This window comes from Macrotis lagotis, chromosome 5 (genome assembly GCF_037893015.1).
Source record: "Macrotis lagotis isolate mMagLag1 chromosome 5, bilby.v1.9.chrom.fasta, whole genome shotgun sequence".
In the NCBI taxonomy this organism is placed as follows: Eukaryota; Metazoa; Chordata; class Mammalia; order Peramelemorphia; family Peramelidae; genus Macrotis; species Macrotis lagotis.
The window spans coordinates 261,874,664-261,896,262 of record NC_133662.1 but is presented as its reverse complement, the minus strand read 5'-3'; the positions used below and the strand labels follow the sequence as shown (position 1 = coordinate 261,896,262).

Genomic DNA, 21,599 nt, shown 5'->3' with positions numbered 1-21,599 from the left:
GTAAAAAAAGAAAAGTTATGGCAGCATCATTGACATTTTCTCCATTTCTTCATTAAGTCCAGGTCATCGAGACACTGGACTGCACCCAACACAACGCTTGCTTGTCCAGGAGCCGGCTCCAGCCCCATCTTGGGAGAAAGCTCTAGAGTCGTTCTTTCCATCTATTGCTGACTCCCTTTCAAATTGAGGGGTTGTTCCAAAACTTTCTTGCTCCATCCCCATGCCATGCTCCCATGGTCTGAGTTTGAATCTCAGCTCTACCCTGGGGGAGTCACTTCATCCTGGATCTCAGTTCTCTCTTTCAAAAGGACCCTTCAGCTCCAAATCTATGGCTCCAGGGCTTCCAAAGTTTACTAGCTGCTCTTATCTTGGGGAAGAGATGGCTCTTCACCTTCACCTGGTCCCATGGTCATCAATCATCCCTCACACACATTTCCCCCCTTTCCCTCCATCTCATCTCCACCTTGGTCATCCCTTGTGCTGCCCCTGCTACATCCAGTTATCATCCCTCCTTGGGTCTCCAAACTCCATGGAAGACCCATATCTCAGGACTATGGCTGCTCCTTACTCCATCTTCAGTCCCCGGCCCCACTGCTTCTACTGAATCTGCTCTCCCAAAGACCCCCACTTCCATTATCCAATGCTCTTGTAGCCAGAGAGGAAGAAGCAGAGAGAAAAACGCTGCCATGCCAAGGACTATAGGAATGTTTTAATTCATAGATTGGTTTTAATTACATTACGTAATATCACAGTCTATTTTACAAGTGTATGAAGACATATGAAAGAATGAAAACTAAACATGGTGTTGGAAAATGAACTCTATCCAAAAGCAGGGGCCAAGAAAGAGTGGCGCCAACGGGGCAGAGGGGAGTGAGAGTGGAGGATGACATTTACAAGTTAGAAGGCGGCTTCTTGGTCAGTGGTCATCCAACTATTTACAACTGGGACAGGGCTCTCAGCTCCCCTCCTTGTCCTGTTGTGGGGTTGGGGAGTTTGGGTGGGTCGGTGGAGGCTGGTCACCAGGGAGGAAAAGGCCACCTGGCCGCCTCCACTAAGTTGGTCATCTGGGGGTTGCCAGAGGAAATTAGAGGTGGTGGTGCCAAAAAGGGGGTGTGGAGGAAAGTAAAACTGTTCCCTTCCCTCCCCCACCCCAAAAACCCAAAAAACCAAAATCCAAATCCTGGAAATACACACACATTCTTCTCTCAAACGTAGAAAAGTCTCACTCTGGACGTGCTGACGAGGAGGTCTTCATCAAAGAACTTGGTCTCTATGATCACATTCCCACTGGGAGAACGACAGGGAAGAGACAGTGACAGAGACAGGAGAGCAGATATTAGAAAGGAGATGGGATGGCCAGCCTCTGGCAGGGGCCCGAGGCCCCTGGGAAAAGACACAGGTCTGCCCATCGTTTCCTAACTGGACTGAGGAGGCAGGAAAGTTTGATGGCCAGAGGGGCAGAATCTGAGAGCCAGCAGCAACCCCACCACCACCACTGCAGACGGGCAGGAAAAGGAAGTCCTCACTTTTTCCTAAGAGACCAAGAGACCCTGAAGTCTAATAAGGGAGTTACCATTTTATTACCCAGTCATTGTGAGACTTCTAGACCTCATGAATAACTGGGGCCTGACTTAAGTAAGGCATTAGACAGAGAAGAATTTTTTTTAACAAGACTGAGGATGGGTCTCTTGTCTACTCCTGTGGTTTTTATAGGCTCCTGATGCTTTTTGATCCCCCCACACACCAATGCATTATTGGTGGAAGTCAATGATGAGGACAAACTGGGGGCTCAAAATATGAACTTTTAAGAATTTAAAATACAATTTCCAAGGCTCCTTAAAATACAATATGGCTTTTATAAAAGCTCATTCTTGGGGGATTATCTAGCCTTTTCTATCAGCTCAGCTGGGTGAATAGTGGGCACTCTGAAAGAGAAAGAAATTTCCCTCAAGAGAAACTGATAAAAGCTTTGGCAGCTGTCCCTTGGGTCGATATGAACCACTAAGGGACCATCCTCTCAATATCAAGCCCAAGTTCATAAATACTGGGCATAGGCAGCCCATGGCAGGTAGGATGGAGGAGATTTAGAAAGGTCAAAGGTACGGTTAAAAGAACCTAAAAAAAATAAATCCAAATGATCCAAGTTACCCTCTGCTAGACTCTCCTGTCCCTCTATTGGCCTGGGTCCCCGCCCACTTTCCCAGGAATCTTTGCTTCTCAGTCCACTTCCCTAAGACCTGCCCACTCACGTTAAGATGTTGGCGGGCATCATCTGGGACTCTGGTGCTGCCTCTATCAAGGACTGCCAGGTGTTTGTGGAATTAGGGATCACAAAGCCAAATTCGAAGAACCACTCTGAAGGAAGAAGGAGAAGCTGGGGTGGGCAGGTGTGCTGGTAAAGGGCTCCTGACTTTCTCCCTGCCAACCAACCCCAAGGAACTATAACCAGAGCAGATGACTTGTGCGGCTTAGGCACCCCTGGGCAGTGGGACACAACATAGGGCCTCTTCACTTGGAATGACAACTCTCACTATTTTATATGTACACAGACACTGGGAGAATAACAGCGCTCTACCTCTAAGAAGTTCTTTTCAACCATTAAGAATATTGCAACTAGTAGCACAGTGGATAGAGCACCGGCCCTGGAGTCAGGAGGACCCGAGTTCAAATCAGCCTTAGACACTTAATAATGACCTAGCTGTGTGGCCTTGGGCAAGCCACTTAACCCCATTGCCTTGCAAAAAACCAACCCCCCCAAAACCCTCCAAGAATCAAATATTGCCTTAGTTAACCACTAGAGGAAAAGATAAACTGGCCTATTGGCATCCAGAGTCATTTTTGCTTGACAAACTCAAAGCAGTGTTGCTATTCTGAGTGTGTTCAAGCAACTTTCTTTCTGGGAGGAGGTGGAAGGAGTAGACAGATGTCTTGACCACCACCCTGCACCATCACCAAGGACTTTCATTCATTTTGGTGTGGCTCCCTCATAAACTGTGGCATGCCACAAAGAGCTTCCTGGCTGCCATCTGTGGAGCTGGGGAGTCCCCAAGGAGTTGCCTAAGCCAAGCCCCTCATTTTACATTAGAGAAAACTGAGAGCCAGAGAAGAGAAGTGACTTTAATGTCAAAAGGGCAGCTAAGAGTTGAGTTGGGATTCCAGGGCTCTTTCCATTGTCCTCACTGCTCCCCAAGAACTGCTCTGGTTCACCCTTGCCCCTCAAACCAGCCATTGGCCAAATACCTTCTAGGCACTGCCCTTTAAAATAAACTTTTTGTTCCAAGCGGAATTTTTCCATCTGCTCTGCTGAAGAAAAGTTCAATTCCCGAGATACTGCCTTACACTTGAGGATTTTCTTGGGGACACGGGCTGAAAAGAAGAACACAGGAACATGGAATGGGGTAAACAAAGTCAGAATCACAGTCTCTTGATAATGTGCAGGGGCATCAGCCTGGCAGTTTGGGTTAGATTGGCTGTGCTCCTCTGGGATGGCTGCCCTTTCAAAAGAAAGGACCTGGTTTGACTCTTCAAAGTCAATGAGGCATCAGGATTTTATTACAGTGCCCAAAGAAATGATGGTTCTGGACAGGAAAGTGGCACAGAAAGCTAATGATTCACTTTGCCAAGTCAACATTTGGGCTTCCAATTTACACCATCACCACCACCACTACTACCACCTTCTTGAAAAAAAGTGAGGCCCTTTAAAAGTCACCTTAGTGTGTATACACACACACACACACACACACACACACACACACACACACACACACACACACTGTGGTTGATCTTTCAGGCCAGTCACAGATTGGTAAGAGGGAGCTGCTAAGATAGAAGGGCCCTTCTGAGGCTCCTGGGGGCATCCCAGGAGTGAGGACAACAAAGATCATCTCTCCCCTCCCCATATGCCTCAGACTCTCCCACTAGAATGCATGCTTTTTGAGGACTCTTTGCCTTTCTTTGCATTCTCATTACTTAACACAATTCCTAACAGATAATAGGTGACTGACTGTCAGATTCTTAAGGAAGAAGCTTAAAACCTCCAGATCTCCATGGGTAATGCCATGGATGGGGGAAGGGTTTGTCTATTTGGGTATCTGGTAGGATGAGGAGGGAGAGAGAGAGGAGAGGAAAGAAGAAGAGAAGAGAAGAAGGTGGCATTCGGAAGCAGGCAGATCCAAAGGACACTACTCAACTCGAAAGCCTGTGATGAGTTCAGATTTCCCCAAAGCTGGCCTTCCCCATCCAGTATTTGTTACACTGGGCCCTGACACAAGAGTTTGAAATTACCTTCGTGCTCCACACCAGGGACAGACAGGTCTTCCGTTCCTTGCCAAAGGATCTTCCCTGTCTCAGCATCTCGAAGATTCATCCAATTTCTGATTGAAGAAGATTAAGGAAAAACACACCACTGAGATCCCACTGGGGGGCTTAATCAACCTGTTGGGCTCTGTGATGACCAGAGTCGATTGTGGAGAGAGTTTGAGAGGAAAAAAACACCAGAATGATGTAGTTGATCCCTTCAGATGGATTTGACAGCAATGGAACTTAGACTTCAAAGATCTAGAGGCTCTTAGAAACTGATGGAAAACCAACCAAGCAATCATTAATTATGGAGTCCAACACTGGAGATACTAGATACGAAAATAATGACAAAATGAAATGATTCAAGGAAGAATACAACTAGCATTATGTACAGAGAAGGTAAAGAAGAGGTAAAATGTGGCATAAGTCATGGAGAGCCAGCCTCTTTCAAGCCCCACTTCTGAAACCTTCTGGTTGTGTGACCTTTGGCAAGTCATTTAACCGCCCAATGCTCCAGGCATCTTCAGTTCTAGGTTGTTGAAAGGATCTCAAGTAGAGGTCTGCCAAGAAAGGAGAGAGATCCATTCTCCTCTTTCTTCTTCAGAGTCAAACTAGGTCAGTGCAATCACACATCAAGTCAATCTATTCCTGAGACTCCATTTCCCCAGGTCTTCTCAGTTCCTTCAGTTAATCCTTATATAGGACTCCTAAAAGTCTTAGAACACTTCCTCAAATCTGCCCCAAGACTTCTGGGACACCGCTCAGGAGAGGGTCAGGATTCTTTAGCCTCCCAGTTGCCTCCCTCAATTAGAAGACTCCTGTCCTGATAAGGAAGCATGTGGCCCACTCCCTGTCAGAGAGGCGATGAAACAGACTTTCTGGACACAGCCAATGCAGGACCATGATATGGGAGTGGGGGTTCTTTCTCTTTTCTTTCCCTCAATGGTTGAGGGAGTTTAGAAAAAAAAGATATTTGTTTATTGAAAAACAATTTAATTTTAAAAATGTTGTCTATTTGAAAGGCATCTAATCTTTTTTTCTTTTTTTTAAAAAGATTTTATTTATTCTGAGTTTTACAATTTTCCCCTAATCTTACTTCCCTCTCCCCACCCCCCACAGAAGACAATTTGCCAGTCTTTCTTTCCATTGTTTCCAAGCTATACATTGATCTAAGCTGAATGTGATGAGAGAGAAGTCATATCCTTAAGGAAGAAACATAAAGTAAAAGAGACAGCAATCCATCTGATCTTTTCTTAAGACTTTCAAGCTAACAGGAGGAACATATTTGGGATGCCCTGAGCCAATGATGCCAGGAACAGAGAATGTCAATTATCTGACTGCTTCTGGAGTTCTTCCTCTGTCAAAAAGAGGGCAGTTAACAAATTCCTGTCTTGGCTTAAGGGTAAAAAAAAGATGAAGGAAGCAACAGGGAGAATACCATTCTGGATTGGATTCTGAACAGCAAAGATGAACTAAGATGCTAGGCAGAAAAGAGAGGACTCTTTAGAAAAAATGGCTGGTCACTCCTATCTCAGAATTTGAAAAAGAAAAAGAAAACTGAGCAAAGTCACTAGAGATTTTTGAAAATGGTTCAGAAAAAAAGCTAAAAGGATCCCAAGGCCTAAAATTCTGTAGGGTAAATCTGACCAAAAGTAGTATTCTCAAGAATGGAATCTTGAGATACATAAAGAAATTAATTCAATGAGGAAGCAAAAAGAATTGTCTAGACTAAAGAGAAATGTGAATGCACAGAAGTCAATGATCAACCTGGATGTAAAAAAAAATACATTAAGCAATGGAAGCAACAGTAGGGAGGTAACAGGATCACCAAAAAGCATGCCATAGTCCCTTAAGAATAGCATCAGGAATGCTAAATCTCAGAATACCTGAGGTTGACAAGGAATGGAAAGAATATTGGCTGTAAGATTCAACAAAGACAATAGAAAATCAATAGCATTTATTACAAGTCTAAGATATGTTTTATACAAAGAATAATTGTGAGAAGGTAGAACTATTCAATCCATAATTTTTCCAAGGAAAATAATCCTTGCCATTGGAAGGTAAAAATACTGGTTCATATGGAATTAAAATCCAAGCGAAGTAAGGAGATGAAAGAAGAGAACTTCACAGTCCTCAAGACATACTTTTCCCTGGGTCTGGATACTGAGCTAGCCTGCAGATGTGGAAGCTGATCACACCCGCACAAGGCTCTAGAGAATGAAAGAGGTGCTGCAAAGAACTGAGAAGGGCAATGTCTCAACTTTCAAAAGTAAGAGGGAAGTGAACTGAATCTTACATAATGGAAAGTTTGACTTTGATTCCTGATGAAACTGTACGTGAAGTGTATGACCTGGGAAACCTTAGCAAGAGAAGAGTTGATGACTATGAGAACCAGGGTTATCTGGTGCCAGGGCTAGCAGCCTAGGAATTCCATCCGAGGAATGCCCACAGAGCATTTGATAAAATCCTTCCTGCAATCTTGTGGACAAGAAGGAACCCTATGGGGCAGACAACTTCACAGGCAGGTGGAAAGACTGGACCTCATGGGGGAAGAGACTAGACCTCATGGGAGAGCAGTCATTAAAGGGCTGTCAGGCTAGAGGCTGGCTGCCAGGACAGTGCCCCAGGGTGCTGTCCTTGGGTAACAAGAACGACTGACATTTCTAAGGTATAAGAGACTGCAAAGGCAGAGCTGGATGGCCTTGTTAACAAAGTTGCAGGTGATGATGCTGCAAAGCTGATATGAAGAACAAATGTGTTAGGGGAAGTTAGACAGTGCAGTGGATAGAGCATAGGCTCTGGAATCAGGAGGAACTGAGTTCAAATCTGACCTCAGACTCTTGACACTAATTAGTTGTGTGTCCTTGGGCAAGTCACTTATACAGATTGTTTCACAAAAACAAAACAAACAAAAAAAAAGAATGAATGTGTTCTTACATCTAGAATAGAAGAGACCTCATCTAGTCCAACCTTTCTCATTTTGCAGATGGAAAGAAACAGGCTCAGGGAACTAAGTGAACTGTCCAAGGTCATCCAAGTTGTAAATGATAAATTTGAGATTAGAACATTGGCCCTTGGGTTCAAAAAAATCAACTCCACAAGACAAGATGAAAAAGATACGGTTAGAAGGCAGCTTGTTTGAAAAAAGGCTGGAGGGTTTTGTGGACAGCAAATTTAACACTGTTGTCAACTCTATGATATGGTGGCCAAAACCCCACTTCAGTCTTGGGCCTAACCGTCCAGCTGGACTTCCCACCACATTTTAGGAAGAGCACTGACTGGCTGGTGCAAGTCCAGTGGGAAACCCCCAGGAGGATGACAGCCTTGAGACTGCATGAGAAGAGAGAAGATACAGGGGGATGTGGTGCCAGTTCCAACCAGGTAAGGGACAATCAAGGGAAGAGGCACCAACTTGGTCTCACAGGACAGAGCTAGAAGCACCAGGTAAAGAATGCAGAGGCCATGCACTGGCCTTCCTAGGGACAGAAGATGCAGACAATGTTGCCTGGGGGGGGGGGGGTTAGGGAAGAATGGATAATCACTCAGTGGGGATATTGCAGCAAACATCTTGGTCAGATATGTGCTCGACTCTTTGGTTCTTTTCCCCTCAAACCAATCCTTCTGACCCAAGGACTATTGCAAAGTCCTGAATCTAAAGTCTGATTTGGAGCTCTCTCCTTGTAGGGTCTCATACTCTACTTTGCTTCCCATGTCTGTGTATTGTTTATCCTAGTCTGGGTTTGTATATGTCTGCTGGCCCAAACTCCAGTGGGTTCTTGGCACACCCATGACCTGTTTGATGCCATACACTCGGGATGCAGTCATAGGTAACTAAAGGTTTTCTAGCATTTCTTGGGTGTTTCTGTTAATCATCGATTTCATCTTGTTCAAGAGTAGTGATGTACAAGTCACTAGCAAGGACATGTAAGATTGGGAAAAAAGAATGAAAATTCTAGGTGGACAGGCCAAGTGGTACTGGGTCTCCTTTGTCTGATTCCTGCCCCCAGGACTGCTCCAAAGTCAGAGAAGCCTCCACTCTCCAGTGACCATCATTCCCCACTGTGACCAACAACCTGCCTTCTCTCCTCTCTCTCTCTCTCTCTCTCTCTCTCTCTCTCTCTCTCTCTCTCTCTCTCTCTCTCTCTCTCATCTACAGCTGCTATTCCTAGTTAAGAGAACATGTCCCCTGAAGCCAAACTGGCTAAAAATCAAACTGTCTTGATATTTAAAGGTGTCATTCAACTATCCAAGTCTCCTACTTGGGGGTTCATTGCTATTAGTCTTTTTAACCACCTCCTCTCCAATTTACACACATACTCTCTGTCTCTTCCCCTACCCCGACCCTTTCAGTTCATGAGGAGCCCTTTCCAACAAGAACACTTCCCTTCACTGCTCTTTGTGACTAGTCATAGATCCATCTCATCCACAAAGCCTCACAACTCAGCCTCCACCTTCTACAGGAAACCTTTCTAAAGGCATTACCAGAGATTGCTAGCACAAGTAAGGGCTTAATAAAGGATTGTTTTCATCACTTCCTTCCCCAACTAATGACTAGGGCTTTGCCTCAAAAACCCTAAGAAAACAAGCCCCTTTATTTTGTATTTATTCTGGCAATATGATGGCCTGCTGAGTTCAAAACCCACTGCTCATCCACCCTGGTTGGGGTACAAAGAAGGTGCTGATCTACCTCAGTGGAAGGAAGTCCTCCCTAAGACCTCCCTACACCCAGGAAATCATAGATCAACCCCCAAACCACCTGGAGTTTATTTTGTAGCCACTTTGTAAACATGAATCTACCCAATGGAATGCAAGCTCCTCAAGGGCAGGGGCTGTTACATTTTCACCCTTGCATTCCTAGTGCCTGGACAGTGACTGGGGCACTTGAAGAATTATGAAATGCTTATCGATGGACTGATATCCATCCAAGCAGCAAGTTTCTCCTTGCTACTAAGGCTGATTATGAAGAGAATTTCTCCTTAATGTTTCTTCCATTTTTCTGGAGGATGACATTATCATTAAAGCAATTCAAGAAATCATTAGCTGCTTAGGTATTGATAGAGAAGAGCAAGTGCAAATACCGAGAGATTTAATCACAACTAAAGGATAACCAAGCCAAGTTGGGATCTGTTTCCATGATTGTTCTTCCTGTTTGGAAGTCCATGGTAAAGACTCTTCAATGAGTCTATTATTTCTGTCTCTGCCCTACTGATCTTATTCCAGATGCTTTCACCATGCCTGGCCATCCTTTTATTCTATCTTATTTCTATACAATAAGGTATACCTTTCCAGAGCCACGCCTCACAAACACCAGATGAGGCCAAAGAGACTGGCTTGCGTTAACAATCTCTAATTCAACTTACTTGGGACTAATTGATGCATACACACATGCTGTAAATTTGTGCATATATATCTAAAGTCACCTGATTACCAGCTCTTTCCTGTGAATTGGTAAGGATCTATTTTTATTCTTCATTCTATAATTTATTTAGCAACTGTGTTTTAGGGGTTATGCACCCAATGACCATTTTATTTTCTCCCTTTCCTTGTCTGTCTAAAGTTCTTTTGATTGGATTTTTCAAGACTCTAGGCAAACATATCTATTAAATACTTCATTCCTGGCCTGGAACCTGTCACTCCTATATTTTATACAAAAGTGAGAAACAGAAAACTCATTTTGCAATACTACTTTTCCTAATAAATAGTCCCGTGATCCCTGTTCTCTTTTGAATTCTTTGTCTTTGATAGGCAGTAAGAATGAAACCACCTGAGCCCAGAAGGTCTCCAGTTTCTAGCCTAAGACTTCCTAATGCCTTAAAAGGTCCCAGAAGCTTTAAAATGTGCAAAGCCCTGAAGATCTAAACAGAAAAGCAAGCCTGTCTTTGCTCTCCATTCATTCATCTCCAGCAGACTGCACAACTGTATCATCCCTACCCTCTCTAACCTTCATTCATTTCCTGTCTATTGGCTGCTTCTCTACTACCTACCAAGATGTTCACGTCTCTGCCTCCCCCCAAAACCCACTTGATCCATCATCCATCCTCATTGGGTATGGTTCTCGATCTCTCCTCTCATGGCTAAGACAAAAGATTTTTCTCCAAGAGAGAAGGTTATCCACTCCAGGTCCTTTCCTTTTTCTTAACTCTTTGCAGCCCTCTCCAAAGTTACCAGTGACCTCATCACCAAATCATTAGCAATGGCCTTTGTTGAGTTTTCATTCTCAACTTCTCTGCAGCAGTCTTGGTCATTGTTAATCCCCCTCTTCTCCCGAGGTTTCCATGATACTCCCCTTCTTCTGGTTCTTCTACCTCTGACCATTTTTCTGTTTCCTTTGCTCAGGTATGACCACATTAATTCTAATTCAATAAATTCCAATGATTTCTTATCACCCCCAGGGTCAAACAGAAAATCCTATCCTAAATTTTTCTAAGCCTCTCTCCTCCCCTCTCCTGTATTCTTACATCGGATTCTTCTCTACCTACTCTGGGATCTGGTTGCATTGCCCTCACTGCTGATCTCATGTCTGTAAGTCTTTCCTTCCTTACGCCACCTGCTAGACCCTCCTTCTTTCCCAGTCCTCCTTGATCTTCATCCTTTTCCTCTGTCCTGTCTTTATCTTGTTAATCCACAATTATTTGCGTGTCTCCCTCATTAGATTAGGCTTTTTGAGAGCAGGGACTGTCCTCTACCTCTCTTTGTATCCCAGGGCTAGTACAGTGCCTCCGATACAGCAGGCATTCAATGAATGTTTACTGACTGACTTTCAGGGAACTCAGAATAATAGGAGCTGATAGCAGGTAAGGTATCTTCCTCACAGTCATTTTCACTGATAACATTATAGCACTGGCTAGCAGAGCTTCTCAGGTGTGTCAATCTCACTGCATTCTCACAACAACCCAGAAGGGGCTGTTCCTATTCCCATTTTACAGATGAGGTGACTGAGGTACACAGAGATGAAGTGACTTGTCTGGGTCACACAGGTTAAGACCTGCCTAAAGCAGGATTTGAACTCAAGGTCGTCCTGTGCTCTATCCACCATTTCTAATCCTAATCATCTGGGGACATTGTGTTGACAAGATCCTCCTCTCCCAGGTCTGCAGTGGTTGTGGTGGGTCAGGAGGGGAGGTCTTCAGGTCCTGAAGAAGCAGCTGCCAGGTGAAGTCTCCACCAGGGTGAATTCCCTGGATGGAGAACTGGGCTGGGGGCAAGGTGAGTGTTCTGGGAATGGTCTTGGGTTCTGGAGTTCTCTCCATCTTGGTTTGAGGAAGGGAGCTGCTTGATTCACTCCCATATTGGGGAGAGGTTGTGCTTCCACCCACATATCTCCTCTTGTGTTTCACCAAGGCTGGCCAGCTCCTTCTTAACTGAAGTGATAGATGACAGTCTGGGCATCAGAGCTAAAAACAGAGTCATGGGTCACGGAGACCCTGCTATTCCAGGGTTCTATGGTTTGCCTGCCCCTGGAGGCAGTTGGTGGAATTGTCTATTCTCCAAAGATTACTCCCCTCAATAATGACTGTGAGACTCAAACTAGAAGTCAATACAGTGATGTAGATGGCATTGCCATTCCTGCTTCTTGTTTTTCCCATGAGGATAGGAGGGGATCTGTTGTTTAGATGACGGCAGTGGTCATGGAGTCTCCTTTAGGCACCTTCCTGCTTCTACTAGGGTGATTCAGCAGAACTAAATAGTGGCCAACTGATTTCACAAATGATAAGGGGTTACCTACCCCATCTTTGATATGTTCTTTAGGAAGGCAGTAACTTCTCTACAGGGCAGTGAGGTGGCACAGTGGATAGAATACTGACTTTGGAGTCAGGAGGATGGAAGTTTGACTTTGGCTTCAGATACTTGATACTCACTAGCTATATGACCTTGGGAAAGTCACTTGACCCTGACCACCTTGTATCTAGGGCCATTTCCAGTCATCCTGATTCCTATCTGGCCACTGGACCCAGTGAGGCTGGGGACTTAGCACAGCTCCCCTCACTCAAATCCAACTGGTATCACCTCTCTGATGTTGTGGTCTTCTTTGAGAATGAAGGACAGGGGGCAGCTAGATGGAGCAGTGGATAAAGCATCAGCCCTGGAGTCAGGAGTACCTGGGTTCAAATCCGGTCTCAGACACTTGATAATTACCTAGCTGTGTGGCCTTGCAAAAAAAAAAAAAACACCTTAAAAAAAAGAATGAAGGACAAAAACATCAATCAGTCCAACTTCTCTACAATATTTAACATAGGGCTTCGCTCATAGTAAGTGCTTAAATGTTTACTAAATTGAAACAAATATCTTTTCTTAAAGCCTCATTCTTGTTCTTTCCAGCTTTTTTCATCTGCAAAGGTCAGAAGACTTTCATCTCTGTCTTTATCCAAGTCACATACAAAGATGAATATGGTCTGAAACAGGAACACTATGGCCTGGTCCTAAAGACCTTGTTCTTTCTTTACATTGTCCTACCTAGTCAGGAGGTTGTTGTCAGTCAAGGGTTAACAGCTGAGTGTCACCAATAGATTATTCACTGGCAGTCACAACCCAGAGGCAGGAGAAACAGATGTCAGAAGTACAAAGGAACAGTTAAGCTGGGAGAGTTAGAGAGTGAGAGGCCATAATCCTGAAGGGTGACAAACTCTCAGTCAGAGAAAGTCACCACCAAGTCACAATGCTGAGGCAAACATGGGAACCACCTTGAGCAAAGGACAAGCTAAGGCTGGAAATGTCACAGAAGCACAGAGTCTGCGGAGAATGACCACCTAACTATCCTTAGTACATCTTCCAAGTTCTAATAAAGGGGGAAGAAGTTCTGTTGAAAAGCAAAACCAAACCAACAGGACACCAGCCAGGCCAACACCAATCTGTTCATGAACCTCTCTGGGTCTGGTGTTTGGCCAGCTCTGAATGTGCCTAACTTGTGATACAATCTGGCCCACAGATCTCCAGCTTACCCACAAACAGGGATTATGGAGGACTTGTCAGCTGCCTTGCTAAAACTTAAACAGAATATAGCTAGGGCTAGAAGGCAAACCTGGAATTAACCTGGGATCATTTGATCTCAGTGAATTCATGCAGCCTCAAAGTGATTGTAATTTCCATTTCCAGGTGTTCTATTTAAAAATCTGTTCTCAAATTTTCCCTAATATTAGTATCAAATCTATCAGCCTCCTTCAACAAGCAGAATCCATTTCCTTCCTCTTTTTTGGAGATGAGACATTTGCCCTCGTTATCTAGGGCATCCTGGCTATTCTCTAGTACCTCTCACTTTCTATGAGCCCTCAGAGCTTATCATTAGCTACACAGCAATCAACCTCCCAAATTCTCTCAGCACCTTAAACTAGAAATTCATCCAAGTGACCTGAACTCCCTGAGGGTCACGAGGTGCTCTTTCAAAAATCACTGAATTTCCGAGTTCAAGAGGCAGTGGTCATGTGATTAACCTACATCAGAAAGAAATTCTGATAATCCATTACTCTCTGCTTGGAGACCTTATGAGAACCATTCTAGGTGCCCCATTTCATTGGGGGCCAGTTATAATTATTTAAATGTTTTTCCTGACACCAAACCTAAATTCATTTCTCTGCAGCTTCTATCACTGCCCCTGGTTCTGACCTTGGGGACAAAGCAGAATAAAAATGGATTAGATCCCGGTTTTCCCTGACTGCCCTTCCAACACCTATCCCTGAATCTTACTTCTCCACATTAGATGCTCCCAATTTCTTCATGATATGCTCTCCTGCCTGCATTTGTCTGATGCCCTCTAGCTTATCGAGGCCATTCTGAAACCGAGGCCCAGAAGTGACTATAATCCTCCAGGGGAGGTCTGAGGGTGAGCTCTGCCTCTCAGTGCAGCTCAATGGCATTAAACATAGCACTGTGTCCCCGTTTGTAGATCACTAAGACCTACAGATTTTCTTCAAACTGCTGTTCGATCATGCCTCTTTCAAGTATTTGTGTTAATTCTTGGAACTCAAGTGTAAGATTTGACATTTATTTCTGTAATTAAATTCAGCTTGGTGCTCTATCAAGATTTGTTCTTTCTGGATCGTAATTCTGTCTTCCAATGTGTTATTTATCATTCCCAGGTCTGGGTCATCTACAGCTCTGATAGGTATAAAGATGGCAATTGGCACAGTGCCAACACAGATCCCTGGGGACTCCACTGGAGATATACCAAATAATGAACTATTCTTTGAATTTGACTACTCCAAAAGTTCCAAATATGTGAATTTGTCTGCTCCCCAGTCATACCTCTTCATCTCTTCCACAAAACTACTATTAGATACTCTAAACATGCACGCCATTCCTCTGATCTCTCCTATAAAGAGAAAAAGTGGTATGACCTCCCTCTTTTAGATACTCAATGATTAGATCCTCTTTCTTCAATAACCTATTCCCTAGGGTAATGAAGTCCACTGGCCTATAACTTGCAGGTTCTGTTATCTTCCCTGTATTGAAAACTGGGTGACATTCACACCTGCCCATGCTGGCAGTGCCAGCACCTCTCCTCGACTGCCAGTTCTTTTGGTATCCAGGGACATAGCTCATCCAGGCCAGGTGACTTGAATTCATTAGAAGCAATGAGGTGGGGGTGGCTAGGTGGCACAGTGGATAAAGCACCAGCCCTGGAGTCAGGAGTACCTTAGTTCAAATCCGGTCTCAGACACTTAATAATTGCCTGTGTGACCTTGGGCAAGCCACTTAACCCCATTGCCTTAAAAACAAAACGATTGCAGTGGACAAAGCACTGACCCTGGAGTCAGGAGTACCTGGGTTCAAATCCGGTCTCAGACACTTAATAATTACCTAGCTGTGTGGCCTTGGGCAAGCCACTTAACCCCGTTTTCCTTGCAAAAAAAAAAAAGGCTGTTTCTACAGTCTAGGTAGTCTTTTAATTCCATTTATAAATCACAACTTCCATAGAATACAATGGCTTGCTGCCAAAGACCAAGACTGACTGCATTGACAAAAACCTTTCCATTTGCACAAAAAACTGAATAAACAAGAGATTTAAATTCTGCTTTTTCTCAAACACACTCTGGTGCATCATCAGGATTTAAAGAAACTATAACTTACTGTTCACCTGCTCTTTTCTCTACCCTGGGAGAAAAAGAAAAGTCAATTTTCCCACATATATGAGTAAGATCAAATTTTCTTAAATTTACTTGGAAAAAAAAACACTTCTAAACTTCCAGGCATGAACAGCATCTCTGAAGAATAACAAATAAAAAAAAATCTTTGTGGGGCACATTATACAAGTAAAAACAGATCACATGCCTACTTAAAACAATGATTCTTACTAACTTCTTGTCTGGAAGAAGAGCCTGGGATTGGAGACATATCCTATTTGGTTATGGAATAACAGTCAGAAAATCTTATGAATGGCAAAAGAAAGGAATAAAGTAAACTTTTCCTTGGCTGACTGAAGATTTCTTTATCTCGTGGCATGAGAGAGAACTGTATATCTGTGGCTTTTTCTTTCTAACACAACCTTTTAGGGAATTAAAATGACTTCAGAGTTCTTCAGATTTTCAAGTGTATTTCTGAACCATCTAGGTCCACTAAGGTAACAGACCTGTAACCTTATCCTCATTAGTCCTACTTACTTCCCAAACTCATGCCTACCTGGTTTACCCATTTACCAGAACATTCCACTGAGCTCTCAGGAATTCCTACTGTTTGTAACAAAATCTTCTTAATCCTTAAATATTCTAAATATTTTCAACCATGTCAATGCAAAATCTCCTCAAGGGAACACTGCAAGAGAGTGGAAGGAGTATTAGACAAAGACTTCTGGCTTAAATCTGAGCTCTGCCACCTTTGGGATCCAGCAGAAACCACTTAATTTCTTTGACTCACTTTCCTCAATGAGCAAAATCAGAGCTTGGGTTCCATGATTTCTTGGATTGCTCCCAGGTCTAAATTCTAGGATCCTAAGAATCCTCTCTTAGAAGCCTCTTCTGGGGAGGCCAGCAGGAAGTTAGACAAAGTCTTTGTTTCCCACTATTATTCCCAGGCTACCATCTTTTGAGGTCCACAATATTCATCCATATACTAAAGTCTCCTTTTGCCTGTCACTGTCAGCTGCTGCCTTTTCATATTCTTTTCTAACTTCCTCAATGGATTCAAATCCATGCTTTTTCTCTCTATCCCACCCCCTTGCCATTACCACTGAGGATTCTAATATGATAATGGAGGACACCTCTCTAACAATCTGACCTTTTCCTTCCTTAATCTCAACTCCAATACCTCCTTTTCCCTTCAAATCAACTACACACCAATATGACAGATAACTCATAAGAACTCACCATCTCTGTGAAATGCAAAACCTGTGAAATCTGAATCTTGGAGAAGGCACACCATCCTCAAGACCATCTCCATTTCTCCACTTCTGACAGTTACAACTCCTATTCTTGGTAGTTGTGACCCATCCAGGTTTTCCTATTCCATTTCCTCCATTACGGCTTCATTTGCCTTGCCATAGTCAGCACAGATGGCCAGTCACTTCAACATTTGGTTGGCAGTTCCCTTTAGATTTGTTTTTCTCCAAACCTTTTGCCAGTCTATGGATCTTCACCTCTGGGAAAGAACTACCAGTCTTCTCCCACTGCCCCAGGGCTGATCAGGAACAAGGGACATTGACTCCTTCAGCCAAGTTTTTGCTGCTCCCCATTCTTGGCTCCCTATCTCATTTCCCACAGAGTTTCTTGCAACTCTTCTCTTCTTTCCTCTCTTTTTCAACCTCATCACTAATAGAAGACGACTTAGCTTTCTTCACTGGGAAGGGTGAATGATTTGAATTTTATCCTAAAAGTAAAAAGGACCCATCAAAAGATTTTTGATTAGGGAATCGCATGGTCAGAGATGACCATATCATGATGTGGATGATAAAAGTAGAGACAGGAAAGATGGCAGCAAAAACAGTTAGAAAGCTATTGATTATAGTCAAAGCAAGAAGTGTTAAGAACCTGAATTAAGGTTACATACTTTGATCAGTACAGGATTTATTCCATATGAAATGGTAATGCTTGTCCTTTTTCCTCATCTATCAAGATTAGGGGTCTTGAATTAGATCAGATACATCAGATTTCTAGTCTCTGGTCCCAAACTCCCAGTGCTGGCCAAACCAAATTACATCACTGAGAAATGTTTAACAAAATAAAAATACATCAGAATATAGATGATGGTCATTATAGCTGATTGAATCAATATATAGCTGAAAGGCATGATTTTTCTCATTAAGTTTAATGCCCCTGAGGATGGGCTGACCTTTGAGGGTTGCTTCCCTCAAAATCAAGGCAGTGAGTTGTCCATGAAATGAGCCCTCACAATCTCAGGAAATCAGAAGGCCAGGGTTCTATGCGAAGACTCTAAGGCAAAAGAAGTCAATGAAGACATACAACAAAAGGGGAATGATAAAAATGATCAACTAACATTTACTTGGTGCTTACCATGTATCAGCCATCATGCTATAAAAATGAACAAAACAATGAAGATAACTAGTCCTCGGAGAATGGAAAATATTGGATTAGGAATGATGCAAGTGAAAGGCAAGACTTTTTTCTTCTTTTTCTGTTAAGAGGTTTCCTTCAGGGGCGGCTAGGTGGTGCAGCGGATAGAGCACCGACCCTGGAGTCAGGAGTACCTGGGTTCAAATCCAGCCTCAGACACTTAATAATTACCCAGAAAAGCCACTTAACCCCATTTGCCTTGCAAAAAAACTAAAAAAAAATGCAAGAGGTTTCTTTCATGTTGTTTTTTTTTTTTAGGTTTTGTTTTTGTTTTTTTGTTTTTGCAAGGCAATGGGGTTAAGTGGCTTGCCCAAGGCCACACAGCTAGGTAATTATTAAGTGTCTGAGACCGGATTTGAACCCAGGTACTCCTGACTCCAGGGCTGGTGCTTCATCCACTGTGCCACCTAGCTGCCCCCTCATATTGTTTTTGAGGGGAAAGAGGAGGACTTAACACAGTGCCTGTCTTCTCTCTGCCATCTTGGCCGGAAGTCCCTTCTATGTCTTTTTCAATGATTTACTCTATTTACTGTCATGGTTTTTTTTTTTTTAATAGCTCTACCACCACAATTTCTGGCAAGAAAAGGAATTTGGATTTAAGACTTAAAAGGTCAAGTAACCTTCAATCCAAGGAGAAGGATTAGGGCAAAAGAGAATGGGAGGGAGGGTTGGAAGACTATTTAGAAACATTACCTCCTTGGTCAGCAAAGTCTTAGAGCAGTTAAAACTTCCTCTTGTTTGAAAGCCGTTTGCCTTTCTTGCCTTATACAAGATGAGATTTTTCCAGAGAGTCTCTCATTTGGGATGCAATAGCTACAAAGAACCATAACTTTCCCTTGTCAAAAACAATATATTATTTAAAGTAATAATAATAATAATAATAAATCAAGAATAAAATCAATCATTTATATGATGTATCAGAGTTAAAAATGGTGAAGAAAGGGACTCTGGCATGAACCATTAAGAGATTTCAGAATAGAATCCATAGCATGATTTTGCTTCAGGAGATGCAATCTGCTCAAAGAGTTACGTAAATGGCTTGAAGAGAGGAAGGAGATGATTAAATAGGGAAGCAGGAAATAAACTGCACTGTAAGAGGAGAAATGATTAGATACGAGTGCAAGAGATAAGTAGCACCACATCCTTGAAGAAAAAAATGTGAGAAAGTTGAATGAACTATCCCTGAAAAGCCTTCCGGGAAGATGGGTGATGCCAAGGCTGCATTACATGCATGCTATTATCAACAGGAGTGCAGACCATGGGATGGTTGAGCAGGAACATGGGCCCCTCTCTCAGAGAGGTGTCTTCTGTTCTCCCAAGGAGACTTTCTGGTATCCAGGAAAAGGAAATGAAGATACTATGATTCTGCAAACACAAACAATTCTCAAATATTTAACACCTGCCAATCACTAGGCCAGGAGTTAGGACACAAAGACCTAAGTAGAATTCACCCTCCCTTAAGGACATGACAAGGTGCACCCAGGGATGAAATAGAGAATAAATACAAAGGACTCTGAGGAGGGAAAGCTGAGTGAGGAACAGGAAAGGCTTAGAAACCAGGGTTTCTAAGAGGCAGGTAAGAAAAAAGTGCATTCCAGTTATTGGGAGACCCCTGGACATGGAAGGAGGAGCAGTGAGCATCACTTGTCCAACAGCAAGCAAGCTGGCCTGGCTTAGTTACCAAAGCTGTGGAGGAGTGATGTCTCAATGCACTGGAAGGCAGCAAGGGACTGGGATGTAAGAAACTGTAAATGACAAACCCAGGGATTTCGACCTGTACCTAGAGCTAGGAGGGAACTGGCAGGAGTTAACTGAGGAGTGGGTATGGTGGGGAACAGTCATCCTTTTTGTAATGAAGTTGCTTTCCTCTTGATGAGAAGAATAAAAAATTCTTTAAGGAAAAAAAAGTTCAACTCAGCTTCTTTTTAAGTTAAAAGGAGAATCATTATTTAAATACAAATAAATAAGTGGTTCCCTGAGGAAATCTATATACAAATACAGAAATAAATACAATTCTGTAGTCTGAATAAATGTCTCACATATAGAATCTTACCATTTTTTCAGATGTATATAAGTACTATAAGATTTACAAAATATAAATTCATTTTTAAGACATTTTATGCAAAAACATTTCTTATTTACTTGTTTCTATTTTGTCATACACAAAAGTCAAGTCTAGGATCTGGCTTGATTTCCCATAATCTTGCTACATGTAGGGTCTGCACTAACACTAACACTCTAGTATCCCTAAATCTAAATAAAGGGGTGCTAAGTATATCCTTCGAAAATCATTCACTTGTTCTCTAGCTTCCAAACTCTTGTGCCATGAATCATGGCACAAGGGGTGGCTAGGTAGAGCAGTGATAGAGCACTGGCCCTGGAGGCAGGAGTACCTGAGTTCAAATCTGGCCTCAGATGCTTAATAATCACCTAGCTGTGTGACCTTGGGCAAGCCACTTAACCCTGTTTGCCTTGCAAAAAACAAAAAACAAAAACAAACCCAAAACCCCAAATTGTGACTCACTCTCAATGTTTCCTAGGAAAAGCTGAAGTGAAGAACAGTTATCATAGATTGTCTGATTTTTTCTATACTTTCTTAAATTCTTTCCATTCATGCTGATACATTTGTTGAAAACCTCTTTGAAACATTAACTTGTTAAATCATCACTTGAAAGAATTCTCATCATAAAACCAAGGGGATGCAAATGGATGATGACACAATCTGGACTATATACTGTCACTAATAAGAAGCATCTGTGGATGGTGTCTGAGGTAGAAACCCCAGCTATTGCTTCTTCCCATCCATTTCATATGGAATTTGTTCCCAAATTAATTCTACCTCTGAAATCTCCCTTGTCTCACGATGTACTCGTTAACTCACTCCAAAATTATGGAAACAGTCTCCTAACCAGTCTCTCTGACTCCAGTCTCTCTCTAATCCCTTCTTCATACCAGTGACAAATAATCCCTATGCTTTCATTCAAGAGCCTTTGACGACACCCTACTGCTTACTGGAGGGTAGCTGACTGTGGAGTCAGTAGGACAAGAGTTAGAATCTGGCCTCAGACACTTGACACTTACTGGCTGTATGACTGTGGTCAAGTTACTTAATCCTGTCTAACATCCAGGACCATCTCCAGTCGTCCTGATTCATGTCTGGCCACTGGACCCAGTGGCTCTGGAGGACAAAGGGAGATTGGTGACTTAGCTTAGCTCCTCTCACTCAAATCCACATTACATGCATATCATGGCATCACCTCCCTAATGTCATGGCCTTCTTTGAGAACAAAGGACAAACATCATCACTGCCTACTGGATAAAAAGTTTGCTACTTTGCTAGCCTGGCAATCAAGGCTCTCCCCATCATCTACCTCCAAATTCCTTTTCTGGTTTCACATACTTGACTATTTCTGGGTAAGCAAGACCATTCACTCAGGAACAGTGGCTCCTGAATCTTGTCCTGCCTTCTCTCAAGTTCAGGGGGACTTTTGGGCACAGGTCATTCCCAGTTTGGTCCACACTCATTAATCCCTCATTTCATTCTCCTATGGCTGTCACCGCTCAGCCAGAAGCAAGGCCCCCTCTGCTAATCTCTCATGTCACTCTTTGATCCACCTCTAGACACTCAGATTCTGATTTATGAGTTATTTGGGTTATGTCTTCTCTCAACCTTGGTGACTAACTCTCTCTCGCTCCTGAGAACAAGAATTGTCCCCAGCAGCCAGCACGGTGCACTGCCCCTAGTTGGTGCTTAAGATAATATTTGTTGAATTTAATTTACTGGCTTGAGGGCCAAGCTCA

General features: G+C 43.0%; 1 protein-coding gene across 1 annotated transcript in view; it reads right to left on the bottom strand.

Moving 5' to 3' along the window:
- Positions 1–694: 694 nt before the first annotated feature.
- Positions 695–21,599, bottom strand: part of PDE6D (phosphodiesterase 6D) — a 56,636-nt gene continuing 35,731 nt past the window's right edge. Inside the window, exons 2-5 of the mRNA XM_074189665.1 lie at positions 4,285–4,373; positions 3,241–3,366; positions 2,250–2,355; positions 695–1,287 (exon numbers count right to left, since the gene is read on the bottom strand). Coding sequence (XP_074045766.1) covers positions 1,206–1,287; positions 2,250–2,355; positions 3,241–3,366; positions 4,285–4,366 — 396 coding nt within the window. The 5' untranslated portion in view covers positions 4,367–4,373 and the 3' untranslated portion in view covers positions 695–1,205. The remainder of the gene's footprint in view (positions 1,288–2,249; positions 2,356–3,240; positions 3,367–4,284; positions 4,374–21,599) is intronic.